Source organism: Cyprinus carpio, chromosome B12 (genome assembly GCF_018340385.1).
Source record: "Cyprinus carpio isolate SPL01 chromosome B12, ASM1834038v1, whole genome shotgun sequence".
NCBI classification, from domain to species: Eukaryota; Metazoa; Chordata; class Actinopteri; order Cypriniformes; family Cyprinidae; genus Cyprinus; species Cyprinus carpio.
In genome coordinates this window covers 12,801,640-12,823,796 of record NC_056608.1, presented here as the reverse complement: position 1 = coordinate 12,823,796, position 22,157 = coordinate 12,801,640, and the positions used below count along the sequence as shown (strand labels likewise).

Below are 22,157 nucleotides of genomic sequence, written 5' to 3'. Positions count from 1 at the left end.
ATAATAAAAAATGATGTATGGATAATCAAGTAAACAAGTTGCTTAAAGCTATGTTCATCTTGACACATTACTATTATTATAAAAGTTATTCTTATGTTTACTTTATAAAAATCATTAAAGATTTCACAGCAAAAGCGCACATGTACCACAACCTTTTAAGTGGGAAATTGTTGGTTAGAATTATACTAAAAGTCCTTTTGCTTACTTTTATTTACTAAACAATATGAGCCATCAATTAGAAGGCATGTAGAAGATTATGTACAACAGGTTTTCAGAACAATTTTAATAACGTTGATCATTTAAGAACCTTAGAAATTCATGGTTAAAATCCATATGCCTCTGGCGCCATCTAGTGGGCAATGTGCAGTTTGGCGTGCATTAATTAGTTAAGACCTATGGCAGAGCAAACATGAGAATTTATACAAATGAGCTAAACCATACATGTAATAAAAAAAATATTAGAAACATTAAATTAATTGCACATTTAAATTTTTTTAGATACAATTTTAAAGTTCGTTATGAAATAACAAAAAGCTCGTGCTTTTATTTTGGTGGATTTTCGCTTCCGGTTTGGCTGAAAGCAGCATAGTAGCTAGGGACAGCGTCTAGTCGTGTTGCTCTTGCGGAAGTCGTCTTGATCACCTGAGAAACGCAGACATGGCTGGCAGGGTGAGTATTTCTTTCTGATTAAAGTTGTTTTGGTGTCGCACAGAAATAACTCATATTTTCGACAGTCTGTTCAGCTCCATTCATACGTGCTGTGTTTGCACACGTCATTCACACTCACGCAGTACCGGAAGACAAGTTCCACATCACAGTATGACTTCTCATGAAAACACTAACAGTGCTGCGGATACAAAAAGTCACGAGGATATTTACCGTTTTTGATGTAGAAGCGACAGCTACTTTCTTTATAAATGTCTGAAGAGTGACTTTGGCAAATGCATGTTAATATAACTGTAGCTGCTGTCACTACAGACAGTTGAATCAAGAGTGAATGAGAGCTCATACAGTTATAATAGATAAATGCTGTTTTTGACAGGCAGCAAGGTTATTGATTTATTCAGCTACCTAAATAAAAATAAATATACAATATAAGGCTTTACTTTGTTGTGTTTCAGTCATGTATAAAGATTTGGACATTACAGAGGTCTGCAGTGTTTTTATTGTTACCTTTTATAAATAATTTTCGTTCACTGAAATAAAGATAGAAAAAAATATTAGATGGAAAAACGTGAACTCAAAAAAACAAAAACAAAAAAACAAACCTATACTACAATTGGAAATGTTGCTTTGACAAAGTGAAATAAAATAATTTTAAGTGCTAAAGCTACTAAAACTGAACATGGAATAAAAAGCATATTACTAAATGACTTAAACTTATAAATAATAAATAATATAATAAAAGCGAATTCAAAATATTATTAAATATTTTAAAAGTATGTAAATAATACTAAAATAAAACTGGACTTCTGAGATCACTAGAAAATGGTTGCATTTGTTTTTATTTATTATTAAAGCAATTAGATACATTTCTTTTTGTTATGTTATATGCAACATAGTATTTGCTATATGAATTAATATTAATATAATTTTGGACATAACCATTTTGTTTTACAGATTTTTACTATAATGAAGAACACAAAAAAATAATGTACAAATTAAAATGTTCTCAAATCTAGATTTGATTTGCACAAAATTTACTGGTTTAAATAATAATGATGATGATGATGATGATGATTAAACAGCTTTTCAATGTGGTCTCAAACCTTTGGACCCCACTGTATGTGCTTCTTGTGTGTCAGGTGTCTGTTTCTGTTGAATCAGAGAAATATGAGAAGTGTGTATGTATGTATATATTTATTTATTTATTTATTTATTTATATATCTATGCATATCTCTCTCTCTCTCTCTCTCTCTCTATATATATATATATAGATATATATATTAGTGCTGTCAAATGATTATTAGCGATTAATAACATCCAAAATAAAAGTTTTTTTTCAAATAGTATGTGTGTGTACTGTGTATATTTATTATGTATATATTTACAGTATATTTTTTGAAAATATTTACATGTATTAACATATTTATATTCATATAATTTATATTATACATAAATATATTTAATATATAAACATAACATATTTTTCTTAAATATATACATTCATGGGTGTGTATTTATATATAAATAATAAATATACACAGTACACACACACATACTATAGCTTCTTAAGTGCATTACCAAATGAAAAGAAATATGATCTTTAAACATGAGAAAAATGTACACATCATTATCCTGTTCAAAAGTTTACATCCCCCGGCTCTTAATGCATTTTGTTGCCTTCTGGAGCATCAGTAAACGTTTCTATCTTTTGTAATAGTTGTGTATGAGTCCCTCAGTTGCCCTCAGTGTGAAAATATGGATCTCAACATCATACAGTCGCTTTTATGCAGATGATGCTGTAAAACCAAAGAATGTGCAGGAGCTGGGGCTTTTTTCTGAAGAACAGCAGGCTGTTGAACTGCTCAGGACCAACAAGGGACTCATGAACAACTATCACAAAATATAAAAACAGTCGTGGATTATCCAGGAAATGACACATATAGTATTATACATTTTTATAAATTCAGTTATTTTGTCTTGTGGCGAATATATAAACATCTATTATGTGAAAAAGCTTAATCAGGACAGTATTAAATAAATAATAACATGTAATTTTCTTGATCCCTCTTATTTTGTTAAAATTATTTTACATTTTGCATATTCTGTGAGGGGCATGTATATTTGTGTGTGTGTGTGTGTGTGTGTGTGTGTGTGTGTGTATATATATATATATATATATCTGGAAAATAAAAAATAAAAACTAATAAAATTGTGTATGTGTGTATGTATAGAGGGAGAGGGGGGGTCCTTGGCCTATAAAATATAAAGACTGATCTGATCTAGACAAATGTGGCTTCTGGAAAATAATAACTGAAAATGATTAAATGTGTTTGAGCTCTTGACTAGTAGTGTATATCCAGGCTGAAATGTCAGTGTTTATGATTTTGGTATCACTTCATCACTTCTGTGCTTTTTTTGTTTTTTTTTCTTCTTTCCTGTACAGCTGATGCAAGCCGCGAGATGCCCGACAGATGAACTGTCTCTCACAAACTGTGTGGTTGCAAGTGAGAAGGACTTTAAATCTGGGCAGTGAGTATTTGATGTGTAATGAATCAGAAACCAGAGATGTTGTTATATTTAAACACATACTGTCAGAATGCATGTGTCAAATAGTTTTCTTTTCTTTCTTGTTTTTTGATTAATAGACATTTGAGCATTAAAACCACACCCACTCAGAAGTTTGTGTTCACGGTGAAGACCCACTCAAGCGTGGTGCCAAGAACCATTGCCTTCAGTCTACCTCAGGTACACTTTTGTATCATCATTAAACAGGCTTTTCTAACATCGCATGACACACAGTATTCTCTGAATATGTCTTTATGTAACTACCTTTTTGCCGTCTGCCTTGTGAACTGCATTAGTATGTAGATGTACAAGATGTACTGTTGTTGTCAGTATGCTTATTTCTTAATGCCTTGCATTGTTTTTGTCGCTTCTCCTTCATCTGTTAACATGACAGAAGAAAGACTTCTCAGGTACTACAGTAACTTCCTCACAGTGGTCTTATTTTTGACATGATGTGATATTTTTTTCAACAAGAGACCAAGAAATGAAACACTACTAGAGAAACTTTTTAGTACACATTTCGTTATAAGTGTGCTTTACAGTAACACCATCTATCAACAGAAAGTTGTACAAATATATTGTATTGCTTTCAGCAGTAGGATCTTACAAATAATAACTTTATAATAATTGTGTGGCCTGTATTATACTAAATGCAAGATAATAGAAATTCATTGATATGCTCTCTGTGTCATAGAGGAAATGGGCTGGACTCTCTCTAAACCAGGATGTGGAAGGTATGTGTACCGTTTCACAAAAACGAATTTGATTGGCTGCAGACTAATAGTGCAATAACTTAGTTAGTTTGTTCCCTGCATTTGCCAGTTAGTCATGAATTTAATAACTTTTCATTTGAAACCATTGTCAATTAATTTTGCTTAAAAATTTGGAGACTTTAATGAATATTTAAGTCAACCCAAGAAGTACACAAATGTAGATAAGTTCTCAAAAAAAAAAAGAAATGCATGTACCATATTGTTTAAAAGTTTTTCTCTTGTGCTCACCACAGCTGCATTTATTATAAATATATTGAAAAGTGATAAAAAATATAAATGAATAAATTACATTTTTAAATGATTATTTACTAATTTGATATATTCATAATTAGTAATTAGTATATAATTTGTTTCTCACTGGAATGATGAATTTTCAGCAGCCATTAATATGACATGATCTGATGATTTGGTTTTCAAGAAGAATTTGACACATTTCACACAAAATCTTGTTTTCATTCACATCATATTAAAAATGTCGTCTACCCTGACTAACAACTATAGTATATGTCAACAGTGACGATTTTCTTATTGTACGCTTCCCTCTGTTGTCTTGTTTGCAGTGAGTGTCTACAACTTTGACCCGTCGAGACAGTACGTGGGAACCATGACGCTAGAGATCGACTTCCTCCAGAAGAAGAGTGTTGACAGCAACCCATACGACTCTGATAAAATGGCGATTGAGTTTATCCAGTTTTTTACCGCACAGGCCTTTAGCATAGGCCAGCAGGTGAGCCAGCAAAGCACTAACCAAATGAACCTCATACCCAAACCTAATGAAGTATAGTTAAACCTGTATTGGCTTCCTGGCAGTTTGTCTTCAGCTACTGTGATAAGCTCTTTGCACTGCTCATAAAAGATATCAACACCATTAAAACCAACAAAATCACAAGCAAAAAAAACAATATAAAAAAATAATAATTAATCAAATTAATCCTTACTTAAACTTACATACTTGTGGCTTGCATACTTATTCATATGGCTTTAATGTGGTTTGTCTTTATTTGTCTTTTTCAGATTGAGATTGGACTGTTGCACGGGAACAGTCAGGTGATTTTTGAGAAATCAGAGACCTCGTCTCTCAATTTGATTGGTTAGTGTTTAACTTGTAAACACACACCACTATTATGGCTCTGACATATGCAATATGTGTATGAGTCTTCAGAATACTTTCTAATACAGTACATACAGTATTTAGTTCAGTGTTTAGTCTAGATTTATTAATCTAAGGACCGGTCATGGTTAATCCAATATTGTCAGCTGCTGCTGATAAATAGTCTTTATCATAAATCGCTGCTAACTTGATAGGTCACCTATTCTTGTGAGTTGGGGTGAAATATGTCACATGCTTTTACTTGCAGGACGTGTTAGCACTTTGTTAAATCATCAAATGAGTACTAACTGCACACACATTAATGTCAACAAAACAGAAATAACAAAAAAAACATTACTATCCATTTACATTACAAAATGAGTACTAACTGCACACACATTAATGTCCATCTAACCGAAAGAAGAAACTTTCCATTACTTTCCATTAACATTCACTACCACCTCTATTTTTAGTCTTTGCTCCTCAGCAACTCCACAGTGTTTTAAGAACAGCAAGTTTGCCACAGATCTTATATTTATCCCTCAAAACAAAGGTTTACTTTCCCATTGATAAATATTTCATACAATTATATCCAGTGTCTCAGTCATTGGCTTTGCCTCAATTCAATTCATATGCTTCAAATAGTGTAACAGCCAAGCTGCACCACTAGATGGCAGTCAGAACACATGGTTTGACTTCAGCCACCTCACTTAATTGTCACCTCTACTCAACTGAATATATGACATGTGGTATAACCTTAAAAAAAGTTTGGTAATTTTTCTCCAGGAAAAGCAAAGACCAGAGGTTCTCGGCAGTCCATCATCAACCCAGACTGGAACTTTGAGCGAATGGGCATCGGAGGCCTGGACAAGGAGTTCTCAGACATCTTCCGTCGGGCCTTCGCCTCGCGAGTCTTTCCTCCAGACATAGTGGAGCAGATGGGTGAGTCTCTTCTCTCCCTCTGGCACTTTGAAGGGAAAACTGTAACTTCTTTTCTTAGCTTTCTTTGGGTACCAAGTGGTCCAGGACCGCCACTAGTGCTCCCTCAAAACATAAAAAGTGCATGGCGCCCTTGTTTGTCTCTTGGAAAAACAAATCCCTCTCTATTTAAATGGCCAGTGAGGCAGAGGCACAGCATGTTGTGGGCGACATGAAACATACAGTTTGAAAGAAAGAGGACAAAGCCAAAATATATAAGAGTTTGGACAGACAGTTTTCAGACCCTCCCAGCACCTCATCCTAACCATAAATAAGAGAATTGCTCTGTTAAAAAAAACATCCTTGTCTTCTCCTTTGCCTCTGGCTTACGGTCAAAAGCCTAGTTTGAATTATATCCTCAGACTGCAGTCTGATTGTGTGTTTATGATTAATATTCAGCCTTTATACAGATAAACAGTTGTTAAAGATGCTATCCAGCAGACACATTCCCATCAGATTGACTCCTGCAGAGAATGTATTCTAATCATTTTCAGTTGAAACTGCTGTCTACGTACAGTTCTCAGCTTTTAGACACTGGGTGTCTTTTGCCAGTAATTGTGAACAAGTGTTCTTACTTGTGTGCAAAAAAATGTTCTCACACTGAATTTCGTACAGATTTTCAACAGGTGCTCATTCCTAAATGAGGAAGCACATGTCAACGGTGAAATATTAGCATAATATATAAGGACTTTCCACACAACATAACCTAATTTAATTTTGAATTTAAATTAAAACTTTTTTTTTTTTTTTTTTGGACCTGGAGTACATTTGAATGTGTTTTGGACCTCTGCCTACTGTCGCACTGTTACTCTGAAACAAGAATGACTTATTTCTTGTATTGCTTAGTTGTTAAATTTCTAATAATTCTAACGAAATATTTCAGCTGAACACAATCCATTTTTTCTAAGGCCACCAGGAGCGTGTGGTTTTTGCGTACATGTGGTTTCAGTTGATTTATCCATAACTGTTAACACTTAGTTTGTGGTTTAATTATCATTTTATACCATTCTGAACTTGCCAAACTTTGCACAAGAATGTTTAAATGTGCTAAGTCAAGCATCATTATTACTGTTGCTCATTTTTAAGATTTAGGAGTTTGAATAAACCCAAAATACCCTAATAATCATCCACCAACAGCATAGCAAGCGCCTCGAACACCCCGTCAGCACCTAGTATAGTTTTTTTTTGTACGTTTCAAATGGGTTTTTCTTTAAAGCATTGTCCAGCTAAACAATCTGAAACTATGAACTTTGTTGTTTTACATTGAAAATGAACAGTTATGAAGCTGCTAGATGACACACATACACAGAGAGCCTTCAGAGTGCAGTGTGTGTGTGTGTGTGAGAGAGAGCGAGAGATGACCTTTGTGGTGTGATGGCTGCAGGAGTCGGCCTCTGGCTCGGGCAGCTGGCTGCTCTAATGAGATGGCAGGTCTTGATAGCGCAAAGGTGAGCACCTAATTGGGGTTGGTTTTGGAGCCCAGGTGCTGAAGGAAGGTGCGGGTGTGTGTCTCTGAGTATGTTATTGTCTGACAGTGCTTGGGTGGGAGTTTACACCAATACACCCAGTTTCTCCCAAAACTCCCACCAGCTAAAGGTCATTTCGGTCTGCTCAGCCACAGCCTCGTTTTTCTCCTCCGTGAAAAGTCTGGAAGCCTGCCCTCCCTCAACCTGAATCTGTCATCAGGAGCAAATGGCCATACTGATTCTCATCTCAGGCCTGCTGGTTATCTCCAGCCTTCCCGCTCTCTCCAAATGGCAGCCAGCAGATGTTGTTAACCAAAAACAGGGCTCTTGTCTGAGAAATGCCACTGCTCATCAAAAAGACCCCTGTGCTGCTTTGAAAACAGATGTATTAGACACTTCGCCATACTTTTTGTGTGTGCTTTATATATGGGATTAGTTTTTTATTTTTTACTCAGCAAGGATGTATTACATTGATAAAGTTTTACTGTGTTTTTGATCAAATAAATGCAGATTTGATGAGAATAAGAGATTTAAAAAAAAACTTTAACAACAATGTATTTATTTAGCAAAAAAAAAGAAAAATTAAGTTGACATGTATTCAAAGTGTAAGGAAAAAATGTTGTCTTTTTACTTGGTTATACCACTTGACATGAGTTTGGCATGTTTTAAACTCGTTTCTTAAAAGACTTTTCCTTTTATTTATTGTGAACACTCTTATACAGTTTGTCATTGATGCTTATACCATTTTGTAATCTCTTATGTTTCATACCCTCTGGTTTTGACTCTTTCCACAGGCTGTAAACACGTGAAGGGGATCTTGTTGTTTGGGCCGCCCGGCTGTGGTAAAACCCTGATGGCGCGCCAGATTGGTAAAATGCTGAATGCCAGAGAGCCGAAAGTGGTCAACGGGCCAGAGATTCTCAACAAATATGTGGGCGAGTCAGAGGCCAACATCAGAAAGCTGTTTGCTGATGCAGAGGAAGAACAGAAGAGGGTAAGAAACCAGGAAAGAAGAAGCAGGGAAAAGAGATTTCATGCAAATTATTAAACATTACACCCTTAGGAAAACCTCCATTCTTTCATGCACTTCACAAATCACTGTTATCTTAGAAAGGCCATACAGACGTTTTGCACAACCTTACATTCATCTGGCTCTGTGACGGAACCCACCAATATTTGACACTTTAAAGAAAGGTTGCTTTGTCAACAGTCAAAAAAAAAAAAAAAAAAAGATTAGTACGAAGGATGCTGTTCCCAGTTTTGGGCCCTCCAGCAGCTCTACAAATAACTCCAAATTGCTGAAATATATTTACTGAATTACTGTAAATGGCCTAGTGTTTGCTTAGAACATTATTATAGTTTGTTTTTTTCCAAGGGTGATGTGTCAAGAAGTGTTGGCAGTGAACTGCTGGTTCTGGCCGTGCTTGAGTGTGATGTTGTGTTGGTAGACAGTGTGACTACATGACGTTGAAGAGCTCACTCGTCACCTCTTAATGAGAGTGTTCGGCTATCTCTAACCCCTCACCCTGACTCACGGGAGGCCACGCACACTCATACTGGCCTCCCATCTGTGCTAAATGTTACGACCTAGCCTCTGACAGCCTCCCAGATGAAGAAGATAACTCTTAATTGTGGGCCATTGTCACAGAGTTTATACAGTCACAGTCCATTCACCAACCTGGCATTTAAGCAGGGAGCTCAAGAGAACGGTGCGCGCAAGTTTTTAAGAGGACATCAAAACAAAATTAGAGTTTTTAGGCTTGTCATTTAACCTGACTTTTTCTTTTTCTTTAAGGCTATCTATTCTGCTATTAAATTGCATTCTGTTCTGTTCTGTGGCTTTACTGTTAACTAAAACAAACTAAAAAACTGTTAAAAAAATTCATTATTTTAAATAAAGTGGTAATAAAATAAAAAATAAATAATTTATAATTAATTAAATTTATATTAATTACATTTATAATTAATATAAATATTTGACTACCTTTTTTTTTTTAAAACACTTAAGTTAAATTAAAATGTACACAAGGTCTTGGCAACTAACTAATGGCGCTTTTCCTGCGTGGTAAAATACTACTTCCGCAACAGACAACGAAACTTTTTGGTTGTTAATAAAAGTTGCATTCGGTCAAAACAGTTGCGTTTGATCCTTCTCTAGCTGTGCTGATTTAAATCTAGCGGTTCCTTTGTTTTTGTGTCGCAAGTTCAGTGACGCAGGTAGTGACGATTCTGTCCGGCCAATCCGTGATCAAAAGAGTTTACACGTCACGTTTTGGTAACGGCACGGTTCAGCTGGAACCTCAACCAGGTACCAGGTACTGTACCCAGTGGAAATCCCCCCAAAAGTGAACAGTACCACGCCGTACCATGCAGTGGAAAAAGCCATAAAATAAATTTACGTTTACCTAAGTATACATTTAAATACTAAAATTACTAAAATTGATATAAAAGTTCAATAGAAATACATTTAAAAAAACAAACAAAAATATAGTACTGACAAGCAATGAAACTTTTGATGAATTTGACAAACAAATTCAAATAATTGATAATATAGTAATAGTATATTATTTGCTTATTACTTTCATTTATTAGTGTTATAAGTGCTTTTAATAAATACCTTTTAAATAGTTTTAATGTGTAAAAAAACAAAACAAAAAACATTTCTTTTAATTTGTAAATTTAAAGTCACCACCTTTAACAATAACATATATTGGCAATGATAGTCATATAGTGCAGTTGTGCTTTGGGCGTCCCAGGTTCGAGTCCCGGCTTGCGGACCTTTCGTGATCACATCCCCCTCTCTCTCCCACTTCGCTTCATGACTATATACTGTCCTAACATAATAAAGGCAAAAACACAAAAAAAAAAAATATTAATATTACAAGTGACAATTTTAAAATGATGGGTGCCCTGTAACGATCCTTTTCTGTCTCGTTTTTTGCCTTTTTGGTTGGGGGCCAACAGTGGACTGCACATCATCATATTTGATGAAATTGATGCCATCTGTAAACAACGTGGCAGCATGGCAGGCAGCACTGGGGTCCACGACACTGTAGTCAACCAGCTACTGTCTAAGATCGATGGTGTAGAGCAGCTCAACAACATCCTGGTCATTGGTGAGAACTTCCTGTGGAATCAGAGAGCATAAAGAATGACAACGCTTCATGTTTTTTTCACTGATTCATTATTAAATCATACTGTGTTAGGAATGACCAACAGGCCTGACCTGATTGATGAAGCCCTCTTGAGGCCGGGTAGAATGGAGGTCAAAATGGAGATCGGTGAGAACGGAATGACTCTTTTCAATAGGTCACATATTCAAGGTTTCTGAAACAACTAGTTGTCTAATTTAATCTAGTCCTTCTCCAGGCTTGCCTGACGAGACGGGCCGTGTTCAGATCCTGAATATCCACACTGCAAAAATGAGTCAGTCAAACATGCTGGCCAAAGATGTTGACATTAAGGAGCTTGCTGTTGAGACCAAGAACTACAGCGGAGCAGAGCTGGAAGGGCTTGTGCGAGCAGCCCAGTCCACTGCCATGAACCGTCACATCAAGGTCTGATCTCATCATCTCATCCACAATACACCACCACAGTCATAACTAATTATAGTTGATTTAAACAAAATCAGTTCTGAACTCTGGTTGGAACTTACCTCAAGTTACAAAATTGGTTTATTATACAAATAAAATGCAGTTTACGTCAGATTACAGCAATGTTGTGTTACACATTTGAATACCTTTGAAATGCTGTGGTTTTTATGTGAGTATAAGAAAAGATTGTTTCAATGCTTGAGGTAGTGAATTGTAAACAAATTCAATCTCGCTTTATATGAAAACTATTTTTAGAAGCCTATGGATATCTTTGTGTAGCTAGACAAAGTGTGTGTGCATGTGTGTGTGTGTATTAGCAGCTCACACATGCCCATATTTGATGGTGTTGACACATAATGATCCCATATTTGATGGCGCTTGCACAGGTGTAATAGGTCTGTCTTTTTCTTGCTTCTAGACCATTCTTTTTGATTAAGTAGATGAGTTTGAGGATCAGTCTGTGTGTTTCTGCTTTGTAGGCCAGTACTCAGGTGGAGGTGGATACAGAAAAGGCTCACATGCTGCAAGTCAGCAGGAGTGACTTCTTGGCCGCTCTGAATAATGACATCAAGCCTGTAAGTCCACTATCAATTATTGTGTGTTCAGTTTGCATAATATGTTGAATCCAAATCCCCTGATTAGATCTCATGCAGCCAAACTTCACTATCGGCATTAAGTCTGGCCCACATTGGAGTTCATTTAGGCAAAGAACCACCCACTTAGACTTGAGGTTGTTATTATTTACATCCAAAATGTAAAGTAATGTTTGGTGAATTATTTTGTGCATTCTACATTGTGAATGGGCCAGCTGAGACTGAATTGTTAAAGAAAAATGTCGAATTATTATGCATTATTAAATAATTTTAGCAATGAATAAAGTCATTTATTGCTTTAATATTTAATGCAGTTCTCTCTGTTTTTCTGTAAAGGCTTTTGGCACTAATCAGGAGGATTACTCAAGTTACATCATGAACGGAATTGTGAAATGGAGCAATGGTGTGTCTGATATACTGGGAGATGGAGAACTTTTGGTGCAACAGACCAAGAACAGTGAACGCACTCCGCTAGTAACTGTGCTTTTAGAAGGCAAGTCTTACACACAAACAGTGTTAACACTTTACAGTGTTACATTTACTTTTTAGTGAGTAAAAAAAATCTCTGTTCTCTCTCTCAAATTAAGAGCTTGAATTTTTTAATACATCAAAACAGCAAAAAAAAACCCAAAAAAACGATTCGCTGATCGAGTCCTTGTTCAGATGCTGGTGTAGCATTTTTTTTGTAGCAATACACAAAATATTATTGTAAGATTTATTACAATCCTTTTATGAAATATATGCAATTTAAATCAATCAATTCAAATATTTAATCAAGAATAATATATATATATATATATATATAAAATATTAATTTATAATAATAATTTTTATATTTTAATATAGTTATAAAAGTATAATTATTGAATAATTAAAAAGAATTGTTATTATTACAATTCTTATTATTACCATTTATGATTAAATAAAAAAAATACTATTGTAATCCTATTTCACTGTGAAATAAATAATGACTATTTAAAAAAATGATACAACAATAACTGTAAAGTAACAATTTTAATAGTTCTGTCTTAACTTCTGTCATTTTTGATATGTTAAACGCTTCTTGTTACAAATCTGGTAAATGAGTGGCTCCTATTGTTTTCCTAAATGCCTGTTTTAAAGGACCATAACCCAGAATAGATAGAAGTTTGGAGCAATATTTACTGTGAACAAAGCCACTCTGAGACACTTAAAACACTGGATCATGAGCTGCTAACATGTAAATGAACACAGTGCTGCACTTCACTCTTAATTCTTCTCTACATGAATTCTTAGGTACAAATATCTTGAGGCATCAAATAATCCTATATCAATGAATACTATAAACTATCAATGGTTACAAGCTCTTGGTGCATAAAGAAGATCTGTAAAGCTGCAAAGACTAAAGTATCAAATCAAAGAGATATTCTTTATAAAAGTAAGACACACACCCCCTAAAACGGCTCGTTCTACTTCTACGTCACTATGTGGGAAGATTTGCATAATGCCGCAGCGGTGTGTGACGCTGTTACGTAGAGAAAGCGAAACTACTTTATTTGGCTTTCCAAAAGAGGACACAACTCATAACGTTTATTTAAAGGGTTTTAATGTTTATGTGATTTTAAGGGGCGTAACATTTTCCATAGAGGCCAATCACAAACGCCTGGAACAATCAACGTAGACATGTAAAAATCCAATGTGTTTCAGAACCTTAAAACAGTACATAAACCTTAAACATTTCATTACACCAAACACACAAAATAATGTCCTTTTTAGCAAAGTCATATGACCCCTTTAATTAATTACATAACAGCATTTGAGATTTGATGATTCCACAAATACATATTGTGTACATATTTTTTTTTAATTTGGTGAATTGTTTAGACCTAAGAGAGGGTATGAAGATGGAATCTAAGAGCTAACAGCTGTTCAAAAGGATAGCTGACTGTAAATTTATGAGTAACTTAAAGGTTTTTCCACACATGTACATAGAAACACTGAGGGAACAGCATTCTTCCCTGCTCTAGTTCTCTGGTTCACACAAGGAAACATGCACCATAATGCTGCAATCTGAGATGACTGAGAGTGTGAATGCTCTCTGCTCCCTCAGGGTCTCCTCACAGTGGTAAGACCGCACTGGCAGCCAAGATCGCAGAGGACTCCCAGTTCCCCTTCATCAAGATCTGCTCTCCAGACAAAATGATCGGCTTTACAGAGACCGCCAAATGTCAGGCCATCAAGAAGGTAGCAACCTCGTCGCTGTAGGTTAAGACATTACGAGATCTGTATGTGTTGAAAGCAGTTGTCATGGGGGATGTTACTGATGTGATATTTCAGCCACTTGCCTTTAATAGTGGGTTTATGGTTTTCATCTCTTTAGATATTCGAGGATGCCTACAAGTCCCAATTGAGCTGTGTGGTGGTGGACGATATAGAAAGACTTCTGGGTGAGTCTGTCACAACGAGTACGATGCACTTCCTGTCAAATCTGATAATACAAAAACATCACTGTGCTCTTTATTATTTATATGGATTCGGAGCGGCTGTATGTCTTCTTGTCTAGTTTTTGTTCTTGTTTGATTTGAAGTGATGGCAATATACAGTGTAATGTTTGGTATGCATATCAAACTTACTCAGTACTGTCTTCTCATCTCTGATGTTTCTCTGCTCCACAGATTTTGTTCCCATCGGGCCACGGTTCTCTAACCTGGTGTTGCAGGCTCTGCTGGTGTTATTGAAGAAACATCCTCCTCGGGTGAGAAAGTTGCACATTCACACCAGCGTGTAGTACCGCCATCCACAGACAGGGAGCAGCACCTCCTTTTAACCAGAAAACACCATCAGACAAGAGTCACTCTAACTGCTATCAAGCCGCTCACTACATTTGTTCTTTGTTCATAGACATATCAGAGTTATTTTAATCCGCTATTATCATTTATTATTTTATCCTTAATATTAGGGGTTTTAAAAACCTCCAACACAAAAAATAATACTAAAACAGATGTTATAAAACTTTACAATATCAAATTAACTAAATTGTATTAAATAACTAAACTGAATAAAAAGTTGCCAATATTGAATTAGCTGATTTGGTAGTCAACTCATAACAGTTTATTAACTCATTGGGCAAAAATTAATATACGATAAAATGTTTCTGTTGTCTTATTTTGCATATTATATGACACTCATTTACTCTACACTTAGAAACCATAAAAATCAAGAAAAAAAAACTTCAGTCAAAAAAAAAATAATAAATTTCATATATAATAATAATTTTTCATAACGAATGTAAACTCATAAAGGTTCATAAAACATATATAAAATATAAAATAAAAAATATAATTTTTATTCCGCAAGAAGGCTTTAAACTGGTCAAGTTACATTGAAGACATTTATAATGTTAAAAAATCTATTTCAAATTAAAACTTTTGATTCATCAAACAATCCTGAAAAATTTATAATGGTTTCCACAAAAATATGAAACGGCACAACCATTTTCAACTGTGATCATAATAAGAAATGATCCACAAATACCAAATCAGCATATAAGAATGATTTCTGAAGGATCATGTGACACTGAATACTGGAGTAATGATGCTGAAAATTCAGCTTTGACATCACGTTATAAAATATATTCAAATAGAAAACTGTTATTTTAACTTGTAATAATATTTCTGTATTTGCTGTCTTTTTGATGCAATAAATGCAGCCTTGGTGAGCATGTTTCCTTCAAGTTTTGAGTCTGTGGTTACCCCAAATGTTTAAGAACCTTTGGTTAAACTTTGGTATGTAACTTGTACCACACATTTGTATTATGGACACAAAAGACACTTCAAATTTGATTGAGAAAAAACATCCTGTCGCTTTTCTATGCAGTCACACGTGTGATTTAAACAACCAAAATCTACATTTATATTTTGGCTCCATTTGAAAACTTTTTGCTGCAGTAGTGATTTTCGTAGCGTAGAGGTCCCCCAACAAGCTACTGTTGTGTCTTCTTGCCTGGTGGCAGTGAGTGTGTATGTTGGGTAGCAATAGGTGTTGTGCTGTGTTTGTAAGGTGTTTTGAATAGCTGAGAGTCTGTTCCTCCAGATCAGGACTGTATAGAGCAGCACTCAGCAGGGAGTCGGGTCTTGGGTGAGTTGATAGAAAGGGTTTGTGAGAGAGCCGAGACCTGGCAGGCCTGCTGCCTGTGTGGCACCTCATCTGCATGCACTAGCATATACTGGGCGCCACAGGGGGGCAACCCATAATCCCCTCTGCTCGCTGGGGCCTCTGGGAATGGCCCACCTCTTTACTTCACGTAGATAGCACCATAGCATGGCTGTAGTAGCACATCTCGAAAGTTCTTCAGTGAGAAATTCCGACCTTCAGTGTTAAAAAATATTACAATAATTTCTAAACCAAATCATTTTACACGTTTGCTCGTATTTACACTGCAGGGTCGTAAGTTGCTGATTCTTGGCACAACTAGCCGGAAGGATGTTCTGCAGGAGATGGGCATGTTGGACTCTTTCAGCACTACAATTCACATCCCTAACATCTCTAATGGACAACATCTCATGGAGGCCCTGGAGGTGAGGCTCTTAGAAACGCAAAGAGGGCAGTTGCCCCAAAAGGTTTTGGACACTTAACTTTATAAAGCCTAGTGTATCATATTTGATACATTCATTTTTAAGGCATCTACATTATCAAAATTATCAAAACTTTGGGTGAACTAAATGTACATTTCAAATTCTGATCATAGTTTTTGACTGTTATGTTACAACTGGCTGTTTGTTTTCTTCTGTGTGGTTCAGCTCCTCGGAGGCTTCCAGGAAGAAGAGCGAGCAACTATTGCCAAACAGGTGAAAGGACAAACGGTGTGGCTCGGCATTAAGAAGCTGCAGATGCTCATTGAGATGTCACTGCAGGTGAGATGCTGAAAGACCTTTTCACCCTGCCGGTCGTCTAGACGACTCTCTGAGTCACAGCTTTTCCTGCGAAATCTTCTGCGGTTTGAGAAAATGTCAAATTCAGTTACTTTATGGCATCGTAATGAAAACAAGCCCCTCCAGATGCGCCTTCTCTCTCGACGCACACAAATAAACAGAACTCCATATTCCTCATCTGCATGTTATTTGGTGATTATGGCCCGCTTCTGGAGTTGATTGAAGCCTTTCACTTTCCCTGCCAACACAGACTGTTCTCAAAAATCCTGCAATAATGTTAGCTGCTTAATGCCTTTTAATACTGTTCAAATTATATATTATTAAATCTAAAAAAAATGATACAAAATATTGCTTTTATTAAAAAAATCTAAAGAAAAAAGGTACTATTTCAAATAAATACTGTTCTTTTGAACGTTCTATTCATCCAAAAATCTCCACAGTTTTCAACATTGATAATGATTAGAAATGTTCCTTGAGCACCAAATCAGCATGATTTCTGAATGATCATGTGACACTGAAGACTGGAGAAATTGCTGCTGAAAATTCAGCTTGGCCATCGCAGGAATAACTTACATTTATAAATATATTAAAACAGAAAACAGCTTTATCGTTTAAGTTTTTGATTAAAAAAAAACCTTGTTTTTACTTCAGTGATTGTGATGATGTGATCCACCTCAGACAAGGTTGGTTAGAACTCTTTATTGAAGACATTCTTGAAATCCCTGTGGAGAAAATAATAGGAAAAATACTTCTGGAACCAAGGCCACTGACAAACTGGCCAGTCACTGTTGTGCTTTATTAAGCCAATGTTGAGTCTTTTGAAAACCTGTATTTTAGAAAATATTCCAGTTCTTTTTTTAAACCGTTATAGTTCTAGATTATTGCTGGTCTTGTTTAATGAGAATTATAGTCATGTTTGTTAGTGTTGTTTTGTTTTTGTGGTGGCGTAATTGGAGTTGCAGTGGTGTTTGTGCTGGATGCTGTGTAATTGGTGTGGTATGCAGTAATGTGGCAGCGCTGAGTGCTTCCCCTCAGAGAGGAATGAGACAGAGTCTGCCGGGACATGCTGCACACAGCCGCACTGCGTTTTCCTTCCATTCCCTCTGTTCTTTCAGTAATTTCCACTTCTCCAACAGCCCCAGGCAATTGAAAAGCGAAGTTATATTGCATACACCTTCATTAATTTTCCTCCTTGGTGCCGTCTCCCTCCTCAGAGCTCTACTCTGTCCTTAAATCACATTCTAGTCTATAAAGGAAAGTTAACAGCACAATTTAGTTCAGGACTTAGATTAAACCTGTGCAGCTCCTTAATTAATCTTTCCTTAGACAATTCATGAAACCATAAGGAAATGAATCGTACAATAAAAATAATCTGAGATGATTTATTTTTACTTCATGTAAATTTCACCAAATAATAATAGAATGCTGGGGGATCATTACTGGTTTGTTTAGCACTCTTCCTGTCCTGGGTGACACAGGTAGCCATGTCACTTCCCTTTCCCGATGGCCATTTACTGTTGCCCCTTCACAACTCCTCACAGACAAACTCAGGGCCCCTCTGAACCCCTCAGGCTTTACATAGCTGAGAAGGTTTTTGTCTTTTCAACATCTCAGAACTTTCCAGAAAAGAGGGCTTGCAAGGACTTTACAGCAGTGTAACTAACAAAGAGTTTTTTTTCTTTTCTGATTTCACTTTTATTCGTAATTTTTCACCTCTCCTGTGGGTGTTTTTCTATATTGTTTTTCAGATGCCTTTGGAATACAGAGTTAACAAGTTCTTGGCACTGCTGAGAGAAGAAGGAGCGTAAGTCTATTTTATGGTTGTTTGGTTTCAAATGGATTGTCCTTCTTTATCATATTGATTGTTATCATTAATATGTTGTTTATGTTGTTTTCCAGGTTGGGCTCTGACAAACGTGGCCATGTAGTCTTATAGTCTAGCCTGACAACCCAAGGCTGTTTTGGTAAGACTGACAAGTAGTTACCAAGCCTAACTTTTTACACATTTGTGACCCTGGAGCACAAAACCAGTCTTAAATAGCACGGGTATATTTGTAGCAATAGCCAACAATACACTGTATGGGTCAAAATAATCGATTTTTCTTTTATGCCAAAAATCATTAGGATATTAAGTAAAGATCATGTTCCATGAAGATATTTTGTAAATTTCCTACCATGAATATATCAAAACTTAATTTTTGATTAGTAATATGCATTGGTAAGGACTTCCTTCGGACAACTTTAAAGGCAATTTTCTCAATATTTTAATTTATTATTATTATTGAATTTTTCACCCTCAAATTCAAGATTTTTAAATAGTAGTATCTCAGCCAAATATTGTCCTAACAAACCATACATCAATGGAAAGCTTATTTATTCAGCTTTCAGATGATGTATAAATCTGAATTTCAAAAAATTGACCCTTATGACTGGTTTTGTGATCCAGGATCACATTTGGCTGTCAGTATTTCAATATTATAATTTCAGCTTCTGTGGACAGTTTAGAGATTATCAAATACTGGACATTTAGACAACATCACAAACATCAGTTGCTGCATTTAAAATACAGTATGTACTGTAATGTGGCACCTGCACGTGTACGGCTGGACGCACTTTGCATACCATGAGTGCTCAGACTGACCTGAGATTTGCCCTGCAAACATTTCAGCAGTTATTATAGGCCTCTGTGTCCCATATTTCTGTCGACTGAACCAGCCATGCCATTAATTATGAATTTATCAGTCATTTGCATGCCAAAGTCAGTTTCTGCATATAAATATTATGCCAAATAGAAACAGAAAATTGTGCTATATGCACTTTCATGAGATTGGGTTAGCCTACAACAATTAATTTGTAGGCTATTTTACAAATGGGAATACAATGAATTCATGACAATGTTTTTGACAATTCAAGCTACCCGTAAAAATTATAGTGAAAAGTTCTTTAAAAGCGTCTGGAATGCTATAAAGTAATTTTTAAAGCTGTTTTTAAGGCATTTGCTGCATGGAAAAAAAATAGGCTAATAAATAATTCACAGAAAAATTGCATTGCAGCAAATCCTTTTTATTTTAAGGTATTCAGAACAGAGCAACATTAAAAATCAGAAAACATGAGCAGCTATACAAATATAGGACAAAGTGTTACATATATGCCATAATAATTTGTTTTATTTTTTTAATTGTATAGAATTATAAAATAAAACGCAAATTATAATCGGGCTTGTTTTATAATACACCCAACAATTATATTTAAGAAAAAAATAAACAACTCCTAATAAAAAAAACAACTTTACATATACTCAATGCACGGACTACAAAATAGAGTTGCATCTGTATGGATTACATAATGAAAGAGTTTCGTTTTAAAGTAGTTTAATTCTTTCTATATATTTTATCATGTCTGTGAGGCAGTTTGCTGAGTTTCGGTTCATCATTGTGAAGCGCTCCTGTTCAAGACCAAGACGGCAGAAAACGCATCCTGTTTGTTTTCTTTATTTTATAAAAGCACAACATTTTGTTGATATTGTGAGAACACGCAAATAAAAGTAGACCCTTTACAGTTTAAAATTATGAGCAAAAATGACGGCGTATTTTAAGCTATCTCCACTGTTAGAAAAAAATGCAAGTGATCAAGTGATGCTACTTGAGCTAGAAAGCTGCATATTAAAATGATTTCTGAAGGATCATGTGACACTGAAGACTGGGGTAATGGCTGCTGACAATTCAGTTTTGCCATCACAAGAATAAATTGCATTTTAAAATCTGTTCAAATAGAAAACAGTTATTTTAAAATGAAATCATATTTCACAAGTTGACTGTTTCACTGTTTTACTGTTGATCAACAAAAATGTAACCTTGATGAGCTTAAGAGACTTGTTTCAAATACGTTAAAAAAATCTTCTGAATGATAGTGCATGTTTTATTTATTTATATCTTTTGTTTTAAATAATATACATTGTTAAATTATTCAAAATGACACCATGGATGTTATTATGAAAATAAGATTTTTTATTTAATTTTTATCATCTATGTTTTAGCTTTCATTCATTCACATTGCACATGTACACTTTTTCATAAGGTTTCCTGTTTGTGTTTTCTGCCATGTATTTCAGAAGCTGTTAAAGGAGTCAGGAAAACACTGAGTGCACTTGAGAGACAGAGAGAGAGAGAGCAGACATACCTACAGCATATCTCTCTATCCCTCACTTTCCTTAAGTAAAGTGTTCGGCATGTTTCCATGACAAATGCAGACACGCTAGCTCCTTGATTCCTCACTACAAGTGCAAAGGGACTCGTATTTGCATAGTGCCTCAGGTGTCTTATGACATCAGGAATTTTGAAATGGTACATGCATGTATATAAAGACCTGTTATGTGTTTTTATATATAAAATGTATCATATTTATATGTATTTATTCCTGTCAATAATGCCTTACTCCTAAAATTGTCCTTACTGGGATGTGTGAATTTAGCAATGGTAAAAATCTCTGACCAAATCCTCTGCTCGCTTTTCTCTTTGTCATGGATGGACTTATTATCTAAACAGTTAGTGCCTGCCAATAACAATATTGAAATGCTCACTCCTGTGCCTTTGCATGCCAGTATATTGTTGCAGTTTGTTTATTGCTTTATTGTTTTCTGGCTAGAAAAATGTAGAAACATTTTTGAATTTTTTTAGTTTGTTTGTTTTTAGCCGTATGGTATGTCACTCGGGACATTCCATGTCAGGAACATAGAAAGGTCTTGGTCTCAGCCCCTCGCCCCAGTCTAATGGGTAACATAGTGGCCTTAAGCATTGTGTACAGGACAGAAACCCGCAACCTACCTCACCTCTGCAAGTCTGCCAAAAGTGCCTGGATAGTTCACATTGGCCTTGAATTCTCCTCTTCTTTCTCTGTTATGTCTCTTATATGCATTCTTTCTCTCTCAAAACATTATGACCCCTTTATGTCTTTTACTGTTGAACTGTGAAAGTCATAGTGATTGAACCACATTTAAATATAAAATTTGAGGTTTGTATACATTTTGGATCTTTGCAACTTGGATTGCATGTCACACACACTTGTAGTAGCTGCCTTTATTGTCAAACATTTGGACTATAAATGATATTTTAATGGCATGAACCGTGAATTTCCTATTAAATATAAATATAAATAATGTCTTCAATGATTTCCTGATTAAAATGCGGTTTTAAGATGGCAATAAATGACTGCCGTTATTTATGTCACAAGCTTCAAATCGGAATTTGCACAAATTTGCACACTGCACAAATATAGAGTTACTCACGGTGTTTGCAGTGTTTGCACAAAATAACCACTCTCCTACATGGTTTCTTTATTTGTTTTTAACAGCAGAATTAATATTTATCCATTTATGGTTAAATATAGGCCTTCATATTAACCGTTGTGCTGTGCTGCTCATAATGCCCCTCCCCGTGCCCAAACCGGGTTGCCTGTGGATGAGTATCCAAAACAAGGTTGTCCTGCTTCACTTCAATGTGACGTGACATGACATACAGCCAAGT

The 22,157-nt window shown here is 35.5% G+C and overlaps 1 protein-coding gene across 1 annotated transcript; it reads left to right on the top strand.

Moving 5' to 3' along the window:
* The first annotated feature begins 546 nt into the window (after window positions 1-546).
* Window positions 547-21,835, top strand: LOC109099175 (vesicle-fusing ATPase-like). The gene is made up of 22 exons (XM_042735419.1): window positions 547-669; window positions 3,111-3,196; window positions 3,313-3,412; window positions 3,927-3,966; window positions 4,566-4,732; window positions 4,816-4,919; window positions 5,016-5,095; window positions 5,882-6,037; window positions 8,334-8,533; window positions 10,490-10,655; window positions 10,746-10,820; window positions 10,909-11,096; window positions 11,612-11,707; window positions 12,062-12,218; window positions 13,815-13,948; window positions 14,085-14,151; window positions 14,380-14,459; window positions 16,147-16,281; window positions 16,504-16,617; window positions 18,384-18,439; window positions 18,535-18,599; window positions 20,747-21,835. The coding sequence occupies exons 1-21, from the start codon at window positions 658-660 to the stop codon at window positions 18,569-18,571; spliced, it is 2,250 nt and encodes a 749-aa protein (XP_042591353.1). The 5' UTR covers window positions 547-657; the 3' UTR covers window positions 18,572-18,599; window positions 20,747-21,835.
* Window positions 21,836-22,157: the final 322 nt, after the last annotated feature.

Bases quoted from the DNA above. Each gene is read 5' to 3' on its own strand.
- LOC109099175 (XM_042735419.1), top strand. The intron at 14,152-14,379 runs GTGAGTCTGTCA...TCTGCTCCACAG, and splicing joins CGATATAGAAAGACTTCTGG to ATTTTGTTCCCATCGGGCCA. The intron at 16,282-16,503 runs GTGAGGCTCTTA...TGTGTGGTTCAG, and splicing joins ATCTCATGGAGGCCCTGGAG to CTCCTCGGAGGCTTCCAGGA.